The 21,496-nt window shown below is 38.6% G+C and overlaps 1 protein-coding gene across 14 annotated transcripts in view; it reads left to right on the top strand.

Moving 5' to 3' along the window:
* Nucleotides 1–21,496, top strand: part of CD99L2 (CD99 molecule like 2) — a 131,950-nt gene that overhangs the window by 61,427 nt on the left and 49,027 nt on the right. For 8 of the 14 annotated variants that reach the window (XM_054676631.1, XM_016944424.4, XM_063803991.1 and 5 more), the window contains exons 2-3: nucleotides 6,139–6,201; nucleotides 20,729–20,800. In XM_054676631.1, the coding sequence (XP_054532606.1) occupies nucleotides 6,139–6,201; nucleotides 20,729–20,800 (135 nt within the window). The remainder of the gene's footprint in view (nucleotides 1–6,138; nucleotides 6,202–20,728; nucleotides 20,801–21,496) is intronic. The other 6 variants (XM_016944427.3, XM_016944428.4, XM_063803993.1 and 3 more) reach the window with 1 other exon arrangement.

Raw genomic sequence — 21,496 nt, 5'->3', positions numbered from 1 at the left:
GGTGCCTGTAATCCCAGCTACTCAGGAGGCTGAGACAGGAGAATTGCTTGAATCTGGGTGGCGGAGGTTGCAGTGAGCCAAGATTGTGCCATTGCACTCTAGCCTGGCTGACAAGAACAAAGCTCCGTCTCAAATAATAATAATAATAATAATACTTTCTTACTTTCTGGCACCTCAAGATGCTTCAAGATTCAAGCTCATCTTACATATTTTCTGTCCCAGTCAAATCAGCCAAGGAGCCCTGGTTCCCTTTTTGGAGAGTAGGATTAGAGACGAAGACCTGGGTGCTAGATGTGCTCATTGCTACGGAGTGTTGTTGCTTCCAGCCCCCTCCAGTTGACAGAGCAAGGGAATATATGTCTTTATACTAACCCATATATATACTCATGGCTATAAATATTTCTGTATATAGCTATCTGTTTATAGTCACGTGCCACATGGTGATATTTTGGTTGACAGGCCACATATACAATGTTGGGCTCATAAGATTATAATACTTTATTTTTACTGTGCCTTTTCTGTGTTTAGATACACAAATACCATGGTGTTATAGTTGCCTACAGTATTCAGTACAGTCGCATGCTGTACAGGTTTGTAGGCTAGGAGAAATAGGCTCTACCATACAGCCTAGGTGTGTAGTAGGCTACACCATCTAGATTTGTGTAAGGACACCCTATGATGTTTGCATAACAAAATGGTAAAAGTGTAACAAACACATCTCAGAACGAATCCCCGTTGCTAAGCAACACATGACTATGTTAATATTAAGCTAGGCCGGGTGCAGTGGCTCACACCTGTAATCCCAGCACTTCGGGAGGCTGAGGCGGGCAGATCACCTGAGGTTGGGAGTTCGAGACCAGCCTGACCAACATGGAAAAACCCCATCTCTACCAAAAATACAAAATTAGCTGGGCGTGGTGGCATACGCCTGTAATCCCAGCTACTTGGGGGGCTGAGGCAGGAGAATCGCTTGAACCTGGTGAGCTGAGATTGCGCTATTGCACTGCAGCCTCGGCAACAAGAGCGAAACTCCATCTCAGAAAAAAAAAATTAAGCTAAATAGGATTTCATACTTAGCTTAAAGTCTCCTACTCTAATCCATTTTTGTATGGGTCATTTTAGCCTGCCCCTCTTATCTGTAACCTCTCTCTCTGATAGTGAGAAACCTGGCTCCCACCATCCCCTATCCATTTACTTAGGTCAATTCCAGTATGCATGCATAGTGGTTTGCTTGAGAACTGATAAGCTATACACCCTTATGACAAACTACGTGCCCATCTGGAGGAAACAGTAGCTATCAAGTTCAGTAGGACGCTAGGTTGGGCAGATGGGTCCACTTGTGAGGACAAATTCTATTGTGAAAAACTTTTCCCCAGAGCTTTTTCAGTTATGTGTGATTAGCCAGAGCCTCTAGTCTAGGTGGGGTACTGGGGATTGGAGAGAAGGTACCCTGGATTGACAAAGTATAGAGTAGCCTTTGTGAGACCTGGGGTGGGGTGGAAGAACTTGGCCCCTCATCAGTGGAGCTGTGGGCTCCAATGACCCCTCTTACTTCTCTATGGAGAAGGTTTTCTGTGAGATAGTACTTCATGTTCGAAACACCTGAGCCTTCAACATTCTAGTGGACTGAAGCTTGGGGTTTTGTTTTGTTTTTATTTTTTAATTTTTATTTTTGGTGGGGATAGATAGGTTGTTTGAGGAAGGCTATCAGCTCAGTATATCTTTGGGTGGCTTTGACAGATTTTCCTTTTGTGGAGTTACATTCATGACACTGTCTAAAGGGCCATGACCATTTCAGGAGAGAATTTCAGTATTATTTTGTTTCATACAAAGACAGTTAAATTTTAAAATCTTTGTTTTGTTATCGTTGCTTTTTACAGACGGGGCCTCACTCTGTTGCCCATGCTAGAGAGCAATACACACTCACTGTAACCTCAAACTCCTAGCCTCCAGCGATCCTCCTTCCTCAGCCTTCCAAGTAATTGGGACTACAGGCGTGCACCACCATGCTGGGCTAATAAAAATAATTTTTAACATTTATTTTTAATTGACAAATAATCTTTGTATGTATTTATAGGGTACAATGTGTGTAGTAAGATTCATTCAAGCTAATTAACATATCCATTATCTCACAAACTTATTTTGTTGTAGTGAGAATTGTAAAAGTCTATTAGCAATTTTAAAATATACAATACATTATTATTAATTGTGGTCACCATGCAGTGCATATAGGTTGCTAAAACTTAATTCCTCCTGTCTAACTGAAACTTTGTGTTCTTTAATCAACACTTTCCCTTTCCCCATACTTCTCCCTCCTCTCAGCCTCTGGTTAGCTACCTTTCTACTATTTCTGTCAGATCAACTTTTTTAGATTCCACATCTAAGTGAGATCATACAATATTTGTATTTCTGTGCATGGCTTATTTCACTTAGCATAATGTCCTTCAGTTCCATCCACATTGTCATGAGTGACAGAATTTCCTTCTTTTTAAAGGATGTATAGTACTCCATTTCCTTCTTTTTAAAGGATGTATAGTACTCCATTTATATATGTACCACATTTTCTTTATCCATTCATTTGTTAATGGACACTTAGGTTGCTTCCATACCTTTGATAGTGTAAGTAAAACCAAAATGAACATGGGAGTATAGATATCTCTTTAAAATCGTGATTTCAATTCCTTTGGATATTAATACACACACAGAACTGGGACTGATTTCTGAATTATATGATAATTTCATTTTTTGTTTTTTTGAGGAACCTCCATACCATTCTCCAAAATGGCTATACTAATTTACATTCCTAACAACTTGTGCAAGTGTTCCCTTTTCTCCATATCCTCACCAACAAATATCATTTGTCTTCTTCATAATAGCCATTCTAACAGATGTAAGATGACATCACATTTTTGTTTGTTTTTGTTTTTGTTTTGTTTTGTTTGGAGATGGTGTCTTGCTCTGTGACCAGGCTGGAGTGCGGTAGCGCGATCTCAGCTCACTGCAACCTCTGCATCTCTGGTTCGAGAGATTCTCCTGCCTCAGCCTCCCGAGTAGCTGGGACTACAGGCACATGCTACCGCGCCCAGCTAATTTTTGTATTTTTAGTAGAGACGGGGTTTCACCGTGTTGGCCAGGATGGTCTCAATCTCTTGACCTCGTGAACTGCCTGCCTTGGCCTCCCAAAGTGCTGGGATTACAAGCATGAGCCACTGTGCCCAGCCCACATTTTGGTTTTAATTTGTGTTTCCCTGGTGATTAGAGATATTGAGCATTTTTTCATATACCCGTTGACCATTCATATCTCTTCTTTTGAGAAGCTCCTTTGCCTTTGCCCATTTTTAACTGGGTTATTTGTTTTCTTGCTATTGAGTTGAGTTCCTTATATATTTTGGATATTAACCCCTTTTCAGATGTATGGTTTGCAAATATTTTCTCCTAATCCATGGGTTGTCTTTTTACTCTGTTGTTTCCTTTGCTGTGCAGAAACTTTTTAGTTTTATTCAGTCTCATTTGTCTACTTTCACTTTTGTTGCCTGTGCTTTTGGAGTCTTATCTAGGAAATGGTTGCCCAGACTAACGTTGTGCAACTTTTTCCCTGTGTTTTTTTCTAGTAGCTTTGCAGTTTCAGGTCTTGCATTTAAGTCTTTTATTCATTTTGAGTTAATTTTTGTATATGGTATGAGATAGGGGTCCAGTTTCATTCTTCCACATGTGCATATCCAGTTTCTCTACATCATTTACTGAAGAGACTGTCCTTGTTGGAGATCAATTAACTGTAAATATTTGAGTTTATTTTGGTGCTTTCTATCCTGTTCCATTAGTTCATGTGTCTGTTTTTATGCAAGTACCATGCTGTTTTGATTACAATAGCTTTATAATATATTTTGAAATCAAGAAGTGTGATGCCTCCAGCTTTGTGCATTTTTCTCAAGATTGCTTTGGCTATTGGGGGTCATTTCTGGTTCCATACAAATTTTAGGATTTTTTTCCATTTCTGTGAAAAATGACATTGGAATTTTGATAAAAATTACATCGTATCTGTAGATCACTTTGGTCAGTATAGACATTTTAACAATATTCTTCTAATACATGAACATGGGATATATTTTCATTTGTGTTTTTCATTTTTCATCATTGTTTTATGGTTTTCAAGGTACAGGTTAGGAGGTACGGGTCTTTTACCTCCTTGGCTAAGTTTGCTACTCAGTATTTTCTTTTTTGATGTTATTATAAATGGGACTGTTTTCTTTTTTTTCAGACAGTTCATGTTCAAATATAGAAATGCTATTGATTTTTGTATGTTGATTTTGTAACCTGCTACTTTACTAAATTTGTTTATCAGTTCTTACAGTTTTCTGGTGGAGTCTTTTTTTTTTTTTTTTTTGAGACAGAGTCTCGCTCTGTCGCCCAGGCTGGAGTGCAGTGGCGCGATCTCGGCTCACTGCAAGCACTGCCTCCTGGGTTCATGCCATTCTCCTGCCTTAGCCTCCTGAGCAGCTGGAACTACAGGCACCCGCCACCATGCCCAGCTAATTTTTTGTTTTTGTATTTTTAGTAGAGACGGGTTTTCACCATGTTAGCCAGGATGGTCTCGATCTCCTGACCTCGTGATCTGCCCACCTCGGCCTCCCAAAGTGCTGGGATTACAGGCGTGAGCCACCACGCCCGGCCCTGGTGGAGTCTTTAGGTTTTTCTACACATAAGATCATGTCATTTGCAAACAGAGACAATTTACCTTCTTCCTTTCCTACAGAGAGGCCTTTTATTTCTTGTTCTTGCCTAACTGCTCTGGATATAACTTATTCTGTTGAATAGAAGTAGTGAGAGTGGGCATTGTTGTCTTGTTCCTGATCTTAAAGGAAAAGCTTTTAACTCTTCACTATTGAATGAATCAAATGATTTTTTCTGCATCTATTGAGATGAATAGCTGGGATTACAGGCATGCACCACCACACCCAGCTAATTTTTGTAGTTTTTGATAGAGACAGAGTTTCACCATGTTGGCCAGGCTGGTACCAAACTCCTGACCTCAAGTGATCTACCCACCTTGGCCTCCCACAGTGCTAGGATAACAGGCGTGAGCCACTGCACCTGGCCGTCTCAAGATATTTTTAAATTTTCCTTTTAATTTCTTCTTTGACCTGTTGATTGTTTAATTTCCACATATTTGTGAGTGTTCCAAGATTTCTTCTGTTGTTTATTTCTAGTTTCTGGCCATTTTGGTCAGAAAAGATACTTGATATGATTTCAGTCTTCTTAAATTTGTAAAGACTTGTTTTGTGGCCTAACATATGATCTATCCTGGAGAATGTTTCGTGTGCACTTGCGAAGAGTGTGTATTTTGTTGCTGTTGGTTGGAATGTTCTGTAAATATCTGTTAGGTTCATTTGGTCTAAAGTGTAGTTCAAGTCCAATGTTTCCTTATTGATTTTCTGTCTAGATGATCTGTTCAATGTTGAAAGTAAGGTATTGAAGTGTTCTACTATTATTGCATTGCAGTCTCTCTCTCTCTTTAGATTTATTAATATTTGCTCTATATATTTAGGTGCTTCAATGTTGGGTGTGCATATATTTACAATTGTTATACTTTCTTAATGAATTGACCCCTTTAGCATATAATGACCTTCTTTGTCTCTTTTTACAGTTTTTGACTTTAAAAGTCTATTTTTTTTTTTTTACTTTTATTTTCAGTTCAGGGATACATGTGCAGGTTTGTTATATAGGTAAACTTGTATCATGGGGGTTTGTTGTGCAGATTACTTCCTCACCTAGGTAATAAGCCTAGCACCCATTGGTTATTTTTCCTGACCCTCTCCCTCCTCCCACCCTCCACTCTCCAATAGGCCCCAGTGTGTGTTGTTCCCCTCTATGTGTTCATGTGTTCTCATCATTTAGTCCCACTTATAAGTGAGAATATGTGGTACTTGGTTTTCTGTTCCTATAGTAGTTTGCTAAGAATACTGGCCTCTATTTTGTCTGATGTAAGTATAGCTACCACCACTCACTTTTGGTTTCTATTTGCATGGAATACCTTTTGTTATTCCTTCACTTTCTAAAGGGAGATGACCATTTCTAGAGGATATTTCATTATTACTTTGTTTTATGCAAAGATAGTTTAATTTTTTTTTTAATTTTTAGGATCTGGGGACTTTGATGATTTTAACCTGGAGGATGCAGTGAAAGAAACTTCCTCAGTAAAGCGTGAGTAGTAAATCAAATAAACTATTAAAAACAAACAATAGTGATTAATGTGTGTCATCCACTCAGAATATATGCGCAAGAAAAACAATATATTTTACTTGATCAGATGAAATATGGATAGTGCCCGGGCACGGTAGCTCACGCCTGTAATCCCAGCAATTTGGGAGGCCAAGGTGGGAGGATCACTTGAGGTCAGGAGTTCGAGACCAGCCCGGCCAACATGGTGAAACCCCATCTCTACTAAAAATACAAAAATTAGCTGGGTGTGGTGGTGCATGCCTATAATACCAGCTACTCGGGAGGCTGAGGCAGGAGAATTGCTTGAACCCAGGAGGTGGAGGTTGCAGTGAGCCAAGATCACACCATTGCACTCCAGCCTGGGTGATGAAGCAAGATCTCCATCTCAAAAAAGAAAAGAAAAGAAAAGAAATGGTTGTATTATTTAAAATAAAATTTGAATATTTAAATCCTTTGTTAAGAATACCTAACAATGTGTGATAACTGATATATCATTTTCTGTAGCTCAAGTCATAGCCCCTACTGGTGTGACATATCAGCAGTGGCCTCCAAGGGCTGTCTTCCTTAACTCAGAAAAAAAGGCACTTTGAAGTGAATAAAAGATTTGTTTCTCCTTTTAGATTGATTTTATAATGGCTTTTTTTTTTCTTGACACAGGATCTTACTCTATTGCCCAAGCTGGAGTACAGTGGCACCATCTTAGCTTTACTGTAGCCATAAACTCCTAGGCTCAAGTGATCCTTCCATCCCAGCCTTCCGAGTAGCTGGAACTATAGGTGTGTGCTACCACACCTGGCTAATTTTTAAATTTTTTTGTGGAGACAGAATCTCACTGTTTTGTCCAAGCTGGTCTTGAACTCGTGGCCTTCAGTGATTCTCCCATTTTGCCCTCCCAAAATACTGAGATTATGAGCATTAGCCACCACACCTAGTCATGGCTTTTCTTAAAATGGAGTCTGTGTAGTTTCTCAAATGCTAAGCTTTGTTATCAATTTTCCTTTTTTTTTCATTTTTTAACTTTATTTATCTGTTTGTTTATTTATTTTGGAGACAGAGTCTCACTCTGTCACCCAGGCTGGAGTGTAGTGGCGCAATCTCAGCTCACTGCAACCTCCCCCTCCTAGGTTCAAGCAATTCTCCTGCCTCAGCCTCCCGAGTAGCTGGGACTACAGGTGCGTACCGCCACGCCCAGCTAGTTTTTTGTATTTTAGTAGAGGGGATTTCACCGTGTTGCCCAGGCTGGTCTCAAACTCCTGAGCTCAGGCAATCCGCCCGCCTCAGCCTCCCAAAGTGCTGGGATTACAGGTGTGAGCCACCATGCCTGGCCTCCTTAAACCATTCTTTTAAAAAATGATAACTGCTTATAAAGTAAAGCCAAGGTTTCCCTTGACCCTTCTCCCTTCTAACTGACATGAGAACTACTGTAGTCAGTTTGGGGCATGTTGATCCCAATTAGTTTTCAATGCTGTTAGGTGCATTTATAGATAGAAATTGTTTGGTCTTTTTTTTTGTTTTTTTAATGTTAACAGGTGTGAGGCTCTTTCATTTAATGTGTATTGAAGTCCTTAGAGAACATGTCTAGGTTGGTTTTTTCCAGATGCCTTAGGAATGTACCACAAACTGGATGGCTTAAAACAACAGAACTTTATTCTGTCACTGTTCTGGATGCTAGAAGTTCTATATCAAGGTGTTGGTTGGGCCGCATTCTCTCTGAAGGGTCTAGGGAAGAATCTTTCCTTGACTTTCCCCACTTCTGGTGGCTCTAGGTGTTCCTTGGTTTGTGGTTGCATCACTCCAATCTCTGCCTCTGTTGTCACGTGGTGTTCCCCTTTCTGTGTCTCTCTCCTTTCTCTTACAAAGATGCTTGTTAGTGGGTTTAAGGCCCACCTGGATAATCCAGGATGATCTCATCTTGAGATCTTTCACTTAATTACATCTGCAGAGATCCTTTTTCCAAATAAGGAAATATATATTTATAGATATATAATATATATACACATACATATATGTGCGCATATATATATACACACATCCCTTATTCGTTTTAAGCACTGCACGGTATGCCATAGTATGCATTCAGTAAATGTCTGAGTGCCAGCTGTGTATCAGTTACTGTTTTAGGCTTTGGGGCTACAGCCATGGACAAATCACACATAAACCTGTGCCTTGTGGAGCCAGCGTTCCAGTAGTGTGGATTTGGCCATGACCTGTATTGCCATTTCCTTACTGGCAGACACGTGGTTTATTTCCTTTTTATGCAATTACAAATAGGGCTACAGTGGACATTCTTGTCCATGTCCTTTGTGCCTAAGTGCAGTGTGACTGCTAGGACCAAAGATATGTGTTTTTTATATTATAAAAAACTCTGCCAAATTGTTTTCCAAAGTGGATTTGCCATTATGCACTGTCACTGATGTTGTTATAATAGTACCTGTTTTCCCAGACCCACGCCAACACTGAATTTTATCAATAAAAATATTTTACCAATATGATGGACAAAATAATATCTCATTGCTTATTATGCATTCCCCTGATTGTAGTCAAATGGAGCATCATATATTTACTGGCCATTTGCATTTGCCTCTTTGGTAAATTGTTCACATTCTTCCCCCATTTTTCTGCCAGATTGCTTGCCTTTTAAAAATGGATTTATTAAGATCTCTTTGTATTATATATTGAGTTGAGAAAGTCAAGGGCTTTGGAGTCAGACTTCTTGGGTCTAAACTCTACCTCTGCCACTTCTGAACTGTCACCTTGGGTAAGTCACCTGACTTGTCTGCACCTCAGTTTCCTTATCTCTTACATGAAGATAATAAGAAGCCCTACCTCCTAGGATCACTGTAAGGATGACATGGGAGGAGCCATGTGAAGCACTCAGCACAGTCCTTGGAACAAGGTGAGTGCTCAGTAAGCATTAGCCTTACTGTTGTTCTTTGACTGACTTAATTGGAAGGACTGACTGTGGCTGGGCCTGTGGTGTAAGAGTCAAGCAGACCTAAATCGAGTGACAAACTCAACACAATTCCTGACAAAATCCCAGATGGATTTTTTGCAGAAGTGGATAAGCTGACCTTAAAATTCATGTGGAAATTCAAAGGACTCAGAATAGCCAAACAATCTTGAAAAACAAGAAAATGATGGAGAACTTATCAATTGTAGCACTGACTATAGACCTACAATAATCAAGATAGTAGGCTACTGGCTAGAGATCAATGGAATAGAACTGAGAGTCTAGAAATAAACCCTTAGATCTATGGTCAGTTGATTTTTGACAAAGACACCAAGACCTATTCAAAGTGAAAAGAACAGTCAATCTTCAACAAACAGTGCTTAGGACCATAGGATATCTACATGCAAAAGAATGAAGTTGGACCGTTACCTCACACCATACACAAAAATTAACTCCAAATTGATCATAAACCTGGAAGTATAAGTCTCTTAGAAGTTAATTTTTGTGTACAGTGTGAGGTGAGCGGTTTGGGCATTCTCAGGTCTTTCCTGGATATTCATGCTGTCCTCTGCATGCAGGTGTCCTCTTAGATCCCCAGGAAAATAAATACACTTAATTTATTAGCAGTGATGGTTTTAATGAAATCATTTAACATCTCCAAAACAAACAGGACCAAAACAAACTTGATAAATATAAATAGACTTTCAATAAATTTGTCAACTTCTTGATGGGAACTTTTAAAATCTCAGCATATCATACCTCCAATCGACAGGGACTTTTTAATATATAAAATCCCTTTTTGAGTCTTGTGCTGACCCATCTGATCTTCCTCATCAGCACCCATCAGCCAGTGTCTCTGGGAACCCCTAGAACCACCTGTATGTGATGTATGTGTTTGAATGACAGCCCACAAGACCACATCATGCTGCCACCCTTTTTTCTATCTTAGCTTATGTTTCTCGTAACTGAGGTTTCAAAGAGATAGGCCTCTCCACCTCACCTTGGTCCAGATACTTATCTTGCAGAGAATGTTCTTCTCTGCACGTTGTGCATTCCTCTGCTTGTTTTAAAAACCCCTGAACCACCTAGGCCAGAGATTGTATCGTAAATGACCTTTATTTATTTATTCACCAATGTTTTTTGAGTGCCGGCTTGCTGCTAGGTGCTAGGCCTAACAATGTGGAAGAGGTCACTCCCTTATGAATTGTTTTCTCTGGAAGGAGACATACAGTACCTAAAATACTTTCAGATATTGCTGAGTACTCTCAACCAAATTCAAGGGGGTGATGGAATAGCAAGCGCCCAAGATTAGGGGCAGCTACTTTAAAATTAAGTGGTGAAGGCATCTCTGAGGAGAGGTAATGTGCAAGGAAGTGAGGAAGGAGCCTTCGAGGCCAAGAGATCAGCTGTAAGAGTTCTGAGGCAGAGAAGAGTCAGGCTTACTCTGTGGCCCGGAAGGCAGCCTGTGTGGCTGGAGTTTGGAGAATGTTGGAGAAAAGACAGAGAAGTTGTCAGGGGACAGATCACACAGGATCTTACTAGTATATTCACAAGGTTGCACAACCATCACTACAGTCTGTTTTAGAACACTTTTATTACTTCAAAAAGAAACATTGTATCCTTTACCTATCACTTCCCAATCCCCCAATTCTTCTTGTTTCCACCCCTCACCCCCAAGCAACCACTAATCTCTTTCTGTCTGCATGGACTTCCCTATTCTGAATATTTCATATCAATGGAATCATTCAATATGTGGACTTTATGTTTGGCTGCTTTCACTTAGTGTAATGTTTTCAAGGCTCATCCATGTTGCTTTCAGAGTCCTCCACCACTCTCACCATCTCTTCCTTTCTCTCTGTGTGTGTAATCATCTCATGGGGGAACACACTTCTGATTCTGCCAAATAAAGCTTCTTATGAATGTCCCCATTCCCTGGGAATACCATGGGCCCTGTATTAGTCCATTTGTGCTGCCATAACAAAATGCCTTTGACTAGATACTTTATAAATAACAGAAATATATTGCTCACAGCTCTGGAGGCTGGGAAGTCCAAGATCAAGGTGCTGGCATATTCAGTGTCTGGTGAGGGCTGCTCTGTGCTTCATAAATGGTGCCTTCTAGCTGTGTTCTCACATGGCAGAAGGGGCAAAAGGGCTGCCTCAAGCCTCTTTTATCAGGGCACTAATCCCATTTGTGAGAACGGTGCCCTTTGTGACCTAATCACCTCCCCAAAGTCCTCACCTTTGAATACCATCAGTATGGGGGTAAAGTTTCAACATGAATTTGGGGCTGGGTGGGGGGACATATACATTCAGACCAAGCAGTTACCATTATTAAGCCACACCTGGGGGAACCCACCCTGTTTTGTTTACTGTTTCGGTACAGCACGATATTACAGAGAATCACTCCTGGTCAGAGTGCCATATTGCTGGAAGCATTTGCTGAGCAGCTAAGAATTTTTTCTGAGTTTGTCATTTTGAGAAAGGCTTCACAGAAATGGGTCTCTTTATTTTAGGAGCTAAGTGTTTTGATGAAGTTGACCTACTATTCTTAGTCCTTGATAAGTAGACTCTTCTCATCTCAATTACGAATAAGAAATCCCATTTAAAGACTTACAACACAAAAATCTGTAGTTAATAGTTTCTAAAAATGTGCATAAATTGAAGCTCTTGTTCTACATCAATACAAGCTTGGGCTCTGACAGAACAACTGATTCCACATGCATGTAGGGACTGCTGTCTCTTGAATGGCACCTGCAGATCTTCAGAGAAACAAGACATTTCCAGAACTGGAATTGCAGGGCACAACTGCACAAGTAATCAAGACTGTGTGGAACTATGTGGTACCGTAATTAAGACTGTGTGATACTGGCATCACATAGGTCAATGGAATAGAATTGAGAGTCTGAAAATAAACCTTTATATTTATGGTCAGTTAATTTTCTTTAAGACAGATAAACAAATACTTTTACACAAGAGTTGTTTGAGTCATGCAAATTTTAAGCTAATATTTACATAAGTGGCAATTGCTCTTCTGGAACTTGCTCAAATAATGGTTTCAGTAATTCCTCTTTTTTACCTATCTATATCATAATATAATTATACATAAACAAACTCATTTAGACAAGTTGTACTCTTGCATTTTACTGGTACAAAGTCAAATGGAAATTAGAGACAAAATTATCTCTAAACTGATGATGAGATAGATTAAATATATACATAGATACACATACATAATGACTACAGGTTATCACATGTGGTTCTCTTACCATAAATATCCATTCACTGGGGTGTGTGGTCTTCACAGTGAGGTATGAGTTAGGGTACCCAAAATCTTCCTAAGCAGTAGTGTGCAAACATTATCATTTTAAGGGAAAGACTTCCCATATTCTCAACTTCCAAATACAGTTTTTACTAAAACAGCTAACTGCAACAACCCCCTTGCTATGGTTTGGAAGTTTTTCCCCTCCAAAATTCATGTTGAAATTTAATTCCCAATGTGGCAGTATTGACAGGCAAGGTCTTCTTCTTCTTCTTCTTCTTCTTCTTCTTCTTCTTCCTCTTCCTCTTCCTCTTCCTCTTCCTCCTCCTCCTCTTCTTCTTCTTCTTTCTTCTACTTTCTTCTTCTTCTTTCTTCTTCTTCTTTCTTCTTCTTCTTCTTTTTTTTTCTACAAATGAGACAGGGTCTCGCTATGTTGCCTAGGCTAGACTTGAACTCCTAGGCTTAAGTGGTCCTCCCACCTCAGCCTCCTGAGTAAGAGGTGATTGGGTCATGAGGGTTCTGCCCTCATGAATGAATTAACCCATTCATGGATTAATAGGTGAATGGATTAGTAGGTTATCATGGGAGTGGGACTAGTGGCTTTATAAGAAGGGAAAGAGAGACCTGAGCTAGCAACCAGCCCCACTTGGCATTTGATGTCCTGTGCCACCTTGAGGCTCTGCAGAGAGTCCCCACCTGCAAGAAGGCCCTCACTCACAAAATGCAGCACCTCAGCCTTGGACTTCTCATCCTCTATGACTGTAAGAAATAAATTCCTCTTTTTTATAAATTACCCAGTTTCAGCTGGGCGTGGTGGCTCACGCCTGTAATTCCAGCACTTGGGGAGGGTGAGGCAGGTGGATCACTTGGGGTCAGGAGTTTGAGACCAGCCTGGCCAACATGGTGAAACCCCATCTCTACTAAAAATACAAAAATTAGCTGGGCGTGGTGGCACATGTCTGTAATCCCAGCTACTTGGGAGGCTGAGGCAGGAGAATCACTTGAACCTGGGAGACGGAGGTTGCAGTGAGCCAAGATTGCACCACTGCACTCCAGCCTGAGCGACAGAGTGAGATTCCGCCTCAAAAATAAATAAATAAATAAATAAATAAATAACCAACCAACCAACCCAGTTTCAGGTATTCTGTTATAAGCAGCAGAAAAAAGACTAAGACATTGTGTTAGTCCATTCTCATGCTGCTAATAAAGACATACCTGAAACTGGGTAATTTATAAAGGAGAGAGTTAATTGACTCATAGTTCAGCATGGCTGTGGAGGCCTCAGGAAACTTACAATCATGGTGGAAGGAGAAGCAAACATGTCCTTCATATGGAAGCAGCAAGAAGAAGTGCAGAGTGAAGGGGGAGAAAAGCTCCTTATAAAACCATCCAGTCTTGTGAGAACTCACTATCACAAGAACAGCATGAGGGTAACCTCCCCCATGATTCAATTACCTCCCACTGGGTCCCTCCCATGACACGTGGGGATTATGAGAACTACAATTCAAGATGAGATTTGGGAGAGAACACAGCCAAACCATATCAGACATCCTTCTTTAAAAAAATAATTTATTGAGGTAAAATCATACAATGTAAAATTAACCATTTTATTTTTAAAATTTATTGTGTATATTTGAGGTATATAACATGATATTATGAGACACATATATAACTTGGTAAATAGTTACTCTAGTGAAGCAAGTTAATATATCCATCATTTCACATAATTACCCATTTTTTTTGTTGGACAAGAAGAGCAATATTTCATTTAGCAAAAATTCCAAATACAGTACAATGTTTTACATTAGATCACTAGACTTGTTCATCTTACATATCTGCTACTTTGTATCTTTTACCCTTCATTTAAAAGTGAGCAATTAAGTGGCATTTTAGGATATTCTTAATGTTGTACAACCACCTCCTTTATCCAGTTCCAAAACATTTCCATCACTTCACAGCAAAAATCCCTTACCTATCAAGCAGTTTCTCTCTATTCTTTTATCCTCCCAACCCCAAATAACCACCAACCTACTTTCTGTATCTGTGAATTTATCCTGGATATTTTATATAAATGGAACTGGACAGCATGTAGCCTTTTGTGCCTGGCTTCTTTTGTGTAACATAATGTTTTGGAGGCACTTCCATGTTGTAGCATGTATAAGTACTTCATTCCTTTTTATGGCTAAGTAATACTCCATTGTGTAGACATACCACAATTTTGTTTATCCACTCATCAGTTGATGGACATTTGGTTGTTTCCACCTCTTAGCTTGTGAATAATGTTACTATGAACATGCTATATACACGTACTTATTTGAATACCTGTTTTAAATTCTTTTCGATATATACCTAGGAGTAGAATTTCTGGTTACTATGGTCATTCTGTTTAACTTTTTGAGGAATTGCCAAATTGTTTTCCACAGTGGCTGAAGCATTTTACATTCCCATCAGTAATGTATGAGGGTTCCAATTTATCTGCATCCTTGCCAACTTGTTTATTTATTTATTTTAATGAAAGCCATCCTAGTGGCTGTGAGGTGGGACCTCACTGTGGTTTTCATTTGCGTTTCCCTAAAGACTAATGACTAATGATCTCTTTATACATTTATCATATGTATGATTTGCAAATTTTCTCCTATTTCGTAGATTGTCTTTTCACTTTCTTGATAATGTCCTTAGATGCACAAAAATTTTAAATTTTGATTAATGTGTAATTTATGTGTTTTTTCTTTTGTTGCCCATGCTTTGCATGTCATTGCTAAGTATCCATTGCCAAATCAAAGGTCATGAGGATTTACCCATATGTTTTCTTCTAAGAGTGGTTTTAGTTCATATATTTAGATGTTTGGTCCATTTGAGTTAATTTTTGTATATGGTGAGAAGTAGTGGTCCAGTTTTGTTAGCATATGGTTATCCAGCTGTCTGAGCACCATTTGTTGAGAAGACTGTCCTTTCTCCATTGAATGGTGTTGGCATCCTGTTGAAAATCAATTGACCATAAATATGAAGGTTTACTTCTAGACTCTCAATCCTATAACATTGATCTATATGTGTATTCTTAAGCTAGTTCCACACTATTTTGGTTACTGTAGCTTTGTAGTAAGTTTTGAAATTGAGAGGTGTGACTCCTATTTTGCTCTTTTTTTAAAGATTGATTTGGCTATTTAGGGTCCCATGCAATTCCATGTGGATATTAGGATTAGCTTGTCCATTTCTGCACAAAAGGCAGTTGGTATTTTGATGGGGATTGCACAGGATCTGCAGATTAATTTGGGAAATATTGCCATTTTAACAGTATTGAGTCTTGTAATCTATGGATGTAGGATTTCATTCCATTAATTTAGGTCTTTAATTTTTTAACAGTGTGTTGTAACTTTTAGTGTACATGTCTTTATACTTCCTTGGTTAAATTTATTTCTAACAGTTTTATTCTTTTTATTGCTATTATAAATGAAATTATTTTCTTCTTTTGCTCCTTGTATTGATCATTGCTAGTGTATAGAAATACAGCTGATTTTCATGTTGATCTTATATCTTGCAACTTTGCTGAACTCATTAGCTTTAATAGTTTTTTTATTGGTGTGGATTCTTTAGGGTTTTCTATATATAAAATCATAGCATCTGTGAATAGAGATAGTTGAACTTCTTCCTTTCTAATCTCAAAGAGTTTCTTTCTTTTTCTTGACTAATTGCTCTAGTTAGAACTTCCATTACAATGTTGAGTAAGAGTGGTAAGAGTGGACATCCTTGTCTTGTTGCTGATTCTAGGAAAAAAGCTTTTAGTCTTTCACCTGTAAGTATGCTGTCAGTTGCAGATTTTTCACAGATGCCCTTTATCAGGTTGAGGAAATTCTCTTTTATTTCTAGGAAGTTAACAGATGAGGCCAAAATAAACCATCTAAATGCTTTTAAAAATCCAATAGAGTAAGCCTAATTATCATTAAAAAGCACATAGAGAGTAGACTCTGATGAAGTAAGCAGAACAAAATGGGAAATTCTCTTCTATTCCTAATTCATTGAGTGTTTTTATCATGAAATGGTGGTTGACTTTTGTTAAATGCCTTTTCTGCATCTATGGAGGTAATCTTTTTTTTTTTTTCTCCTTCCATTCTATTAATATGGGATAGTACATTGATTGATTTTACTGTGTTGAACTACTCTTACATTCCTGAGATAAACCCCTCTTGGTCATGGTCAGTCCTAATATGGTGCTGGATTTGGTTTGCTAGTATTTTATTGAGGATTTTTGCCTCTACATTCATAAGAGGATTTTTGCCTCTATTTTCATAACTGTATTCTGTAGTTTTTATGTGTATTTGTCTGACTTCGGTATTAACATACTACTGGCCTCATAGAATGAGTTAGGAAGTGTTCTCTTCTCTTGGTTTGTTTGTTTATTTACTTATTTGAAGAGTTTGAGATTAATTGGTGTTGGTTCTTTTTTAAATGTTTGGTAGAATTCAGCAATTAAGACTTCTGGTTCCAGAATTTTATTTGTGGGAAGTTTTTGGTTACTGACTCAATCTCTTGCTATAAGTCTAGTCAGATTTTCTGTTTCTTCTCAAGTCAGTTTAGGTAGTTGTGTTTTAATAGGAAGTTATCTGTTTCATCTAGGTTATTGAATTTATTTGGATTATAATTGTTCAAGATATTCCTTTATAATTTTTTTATTTCTCTAAGGTTAGTAGTAATGTCCTCTCATTCCTGAAATTAGCGATTTGGGTCTTCTCTCTCTTTATCTTGGTAAGTCTTCTACAGTTTATCAATTTTGTTGATCTTAAGAGATCTTTCCTCTTTTGTTCTTTATTTTTCTCTTCTCTCTTTCATTTTATTTCTGCTATAATCTTTGGTGTTTTCTTCCTCTGCCTGCTTTAGGTTTAGTTTGCTCTTCTTTTTCTAGTTACTCTTTAAAATTGTTATGTAGGTTTTATTTTATAATAATGAACTTAACTCTGCAATCCAGCTAGACGTGGAAGGGAATAAGGAAAATATGGAACCCAAAGAGCTTCAGTGAGTGCACAAAGATTATAGGATATTGAGAGCAAATGGGATTGAGGGGTGCTCTCTTGAGCTACAGAAGAAATAATCTGGTGGTTAAGATAAAACAGGTCAAATTTATTAGAGTTGTCCACATTTGGCAATGGTGATCTTCTTGCTGGTCTTGCCATTCCTGGACCCAAAGTGGTCCATGGCTTCTGTGGCATTCATGGCCTCTTTGACCTTGCCAAAGACCACATACCTGCCATTCAACCACTCAGTCTTGGCAGTGGAGATGAAAAACTGGGAACCATTTGTATTCGGTCTACCATTTGCTGTGGGCAAGATGCCAGGACTTGTATGCTTCAGGTTGAAGTTCTCATCATCAAGTTTCTCCTGGTAGTTAGATTTGCCACCATTACTATTATGGCATGTGAAGTCCCCACCCTAGCACATAAACCCTGGAATAATTCTAGGAAAGTAAGAACCCTTATAACCAAATCCTTTCTCTCCAGTGCTCAGAGCATGAAAGTTTCCTGCTGTCTTTGGAACTTGTCTGCAAACAGTTTGAAGGAGACCTGGCCCAAGGACTCACCTTAGACAGCGACGGTGTCAAAGAACACAGTGGACTGGACCGGGGTTGACGATGGCAGTGTCTGCAAAGCCTTCTTTTTCTAGTTTATTAAAATGAAAGTTTAGGTTATCGATTTGAGATCTTTCTCTTTTTTTAATGTAGGCATTTACAGCTATAAATTTCCCTCTAAGCACTGCTTTCAGTGTAACACATAAGTTTTGGTATGTTGTGTTTTCATTTTCATTGATCTCAAAGTATTTCATAATTTCCCTTGTGGTTTTTTTTGACCTATTGGTTGTTTAGGAGTGTGCTCTTTAATTCCATATAATTGTGAATTTTCCAAATACCCTTCTGAAACTGATCTCTACTTTCATTCTGTTGTGCTGAAGAACATAATTTGTTTGTGCTGAAAAGCATAATTTGTATGGCTTCAGTCTTTTTAAGTTTATTGAGATTTATTTTGTAACCTACATATGGTCTACCTTGAAGAATGTTTCACATGCACTTGAGTAGAATGTGTATTTTGCTATTGGGTGGTATGTTCTATAGGTGTCTGTTAGGTCTAGTTGGTTTATAAAGTTGTTCAAGTCATATATATATATATATATATATCTGCCTACTTGTTTCTTCTGTGATTGAAAAGAAGATATTGAAATTTCCAACTATTTTTGTTAAATCATCTGTTCTCTTCAATTTTGTAATTTTTTGCTTCATGTATTTTGGGGCTGTGTTGTTAGGTGCATATATATTTAAAATTATTATGTCTTCCTCTTGGATTGATCCTTTCATCATTATAAATAATTATAAATTGTCACTCTTTGACTCCATTAACAATTTTTGTTATAATGTAAATCTTATCTGATATTAGTATAGCTACTCCAGCTCTCTTATGGTTATTGTTTGCATAGTATATCTTCTTCCGTTCTTTTACTTTCAACTTATGTTTTTTAGAGATGGGGTCTTGCTTTGTTGCCCAGGCTGGAGTGCAGTGGCTATTCACAGGCATGATCATAGTGCATTATAGCCTCAAACTTATGGGCTTAAGCAGTTCTCCTCCCTGATATTCCCAAGTAGCTAGGACTACAGGCACATGACACTACACCTGACCTCAACTTATTTCTATTTTTGCTGTTTGTTTTCTGAATAGTCAATAATTATTGGGTACTTGCTGTATTCAAAGCTAAACCTGTTTCACCTTTGCCTTTCCCATTCCTTACATCTTTTTCTCTGATATTTTCAATAGTGAGAATATGTGCAACATAGTCTTGATGTTTATGAAAAGAAACTATTGGAAAAACTTCATGCACATTGTATAATTCTTGTGAAAGTTATCTACAATTTTAAAGGAATGTGGTTGAGCTCAAAAGACCTAATATTTCCAGTAGTAACCACACTTATTTTTTTTATTTGCTAATTTTTATTTGCTTTTGAGGATCTTAATATGTTAACTTTATTTGGATAATTTTTTTTTAATCGTCAATTAGCTCATTGTCTTTATTAAATTACTTATATAATACAACTTAAGGGACCCAGAAGTGTGCTGCAAGCTTCTTGGGGTCACCACTTTTATTTTTTATTTATTTATTTATTTATTATTTATTTATTTATTTATTTATTTTTATTTTATTATTATACTTTAAGTTTTAGGGTACATGTGCACAATGTGCAGGTTAGTTACATATGTATACATGTGCCATGCTGGTGTGCTGCACCCATTAACTCGTCATTTAGCATTAGGTATATCTCCTAAAGCTATCCCTCCCCCCTCCCCCCACCCCACAACAGTCCCCAGAGTGTGATGTTCCCCTTCCTGTGTCCATGTGTTCTCATTGTTCAATTCCCACCTATGAGTGAGAATATGCGGTGTTTGGTTCTTTGTTCTTGTGATAGTTTACTGAGGATGATGGTTTCCAATTTCATCCATGTCACTACAAAGGACATGAACTCATCATTTTTTATGGCTGCATAGTATTCCATGGTGTATATGTGCCACATTTTCTTAATCCAGTCTATCGTTGTTGGACATTTGGGTTGGTTCCAAGTCTTTGCTATTGTGAATAGTGCCACAATAAACATACGTGTGCATGTGTCTTTATAGCAGCATGATTTATGGTCCTTTGGGTATATACCCAGTAATGGGATGGCTGGGTCAAATGGTATTTCTAGTTCTAGATCCCTGAGGAATCGCCACACTGACTTCCACAATGGTTGAACTAGTTTACAGTCCCACCAACGGTGTAAAAGTGTTCTACACTTATATAAAATATTGTGTGCATGTCTTGTAACCACTTTCAGTTTATGAAATACTCCCATATTCCACTAGGAATGTAACCTCAGTCTATCCCTCAGCAGGATTATCTATGTTTAAAGTGCCAGGTTGATAGTTGTGGAACCAAGGCTTGGAGCCCTCAAGGATCATGCTCAGGCTGTGGAACTCCCTGGACCACGTGCCATCTCCAGCAGATCTGGGCGCAAGCCCAGGTTCACTAATCACCAGGTCACATGTGAGACCATGTCCACCTCACCACCCTCAGCCTCCAAAGAAAAGTGAGCAGAACTCATCTCATTTAAACCTATATCATTTTGTCATCCTTTTCAGTGTGATTCTCTGGAGCTCCTAGCTAAAGGGGCCTCAAGGACCAAGACAAGGATATTCTACTCACAATGTGACTTCCCCAAGTCATAAAGTAGCTGCTGTGTTTTGTTACTAAACGTGCTCCCCTTGCTGTCCTCCCTCTCCCTTTTAGAGCCATGGGACCACACCACCACCACCACAACCAATAGGCCAGGAACCACCAGAGCTCTGGCAAAACCTCCAGGTAATGTGGCTGCCTTAAGGAGGGCAGTGAGGAAGGGCCCTCTGGAGTTCCCTCTGGGGTAGCATGCAAGTGAACTACCTATAGTTTTAAGCCCCATGTGTGCAGAAACAATCAAGGCGTCCATGTGAACACTGAGTTTAACTTAATAGAGTACATACCTGGCTGATCACTATGCCTTCTGTGTTTTTTATGAAAAGTCCTGCCTGGGAAAATTTCAAGAGGAAAATGCATTTGGACTTCTTCCCCTTTTTAGCCGTTTCATTTTCTAAAATCAGGGAAAATGTAATTGTTTAGGTTTTATGAAGCCAATCAAGCATTTTCTTTAGGCAGATGGAACATTTTGGAATGGCATTTATTTTACAGTGTCATCTTTCAGTAAAGGATTTTGGGACTTGGTTCTTCTTAACAACTCTTTACTGTTGTCACTTGACCCTTTCTTCAGATGGGCCACTTTACGATTTAGACATCTTCACTGATGTAAAGAAAAATGTGACGGTGTGGCTGGGATCCCAGTCATTGCTCCCATCCAGCAACTTGTTACCAGTAGTCGGGGGCATGATAATACGTTCTGTGCGGTAGAGAGCTACCTTTCTTCTGAAGAGACACTGATGATGCAAGAAAGTCACTGCTGCTTTATGATTTGCCCTCATTTCTTCACATTTCCACATTCAAAGGGGTGCTTCATGACCACATGAC

The sequence above is a fragment of the Pan troglodytes genome, chromosome X (genome assembly GCF_028858775.2).
Source record: "Pan troglodytes isolate AG18354 chromosome X, NHGRI_mPanTro3-v2.0_pri, whole genome shotgun sequence".
Classification (NCBI taxonomy): Eukaryota; Metazoa; Chordata; class Mammalia; order Primates; family Hominidae; genus Pan; species Pan troglodytes.
The sequence above is the reverse complement of the archived record's forward strand: the minus strand, read 5'-3'. Positions and strand labels throughout refer to the sequence as shown.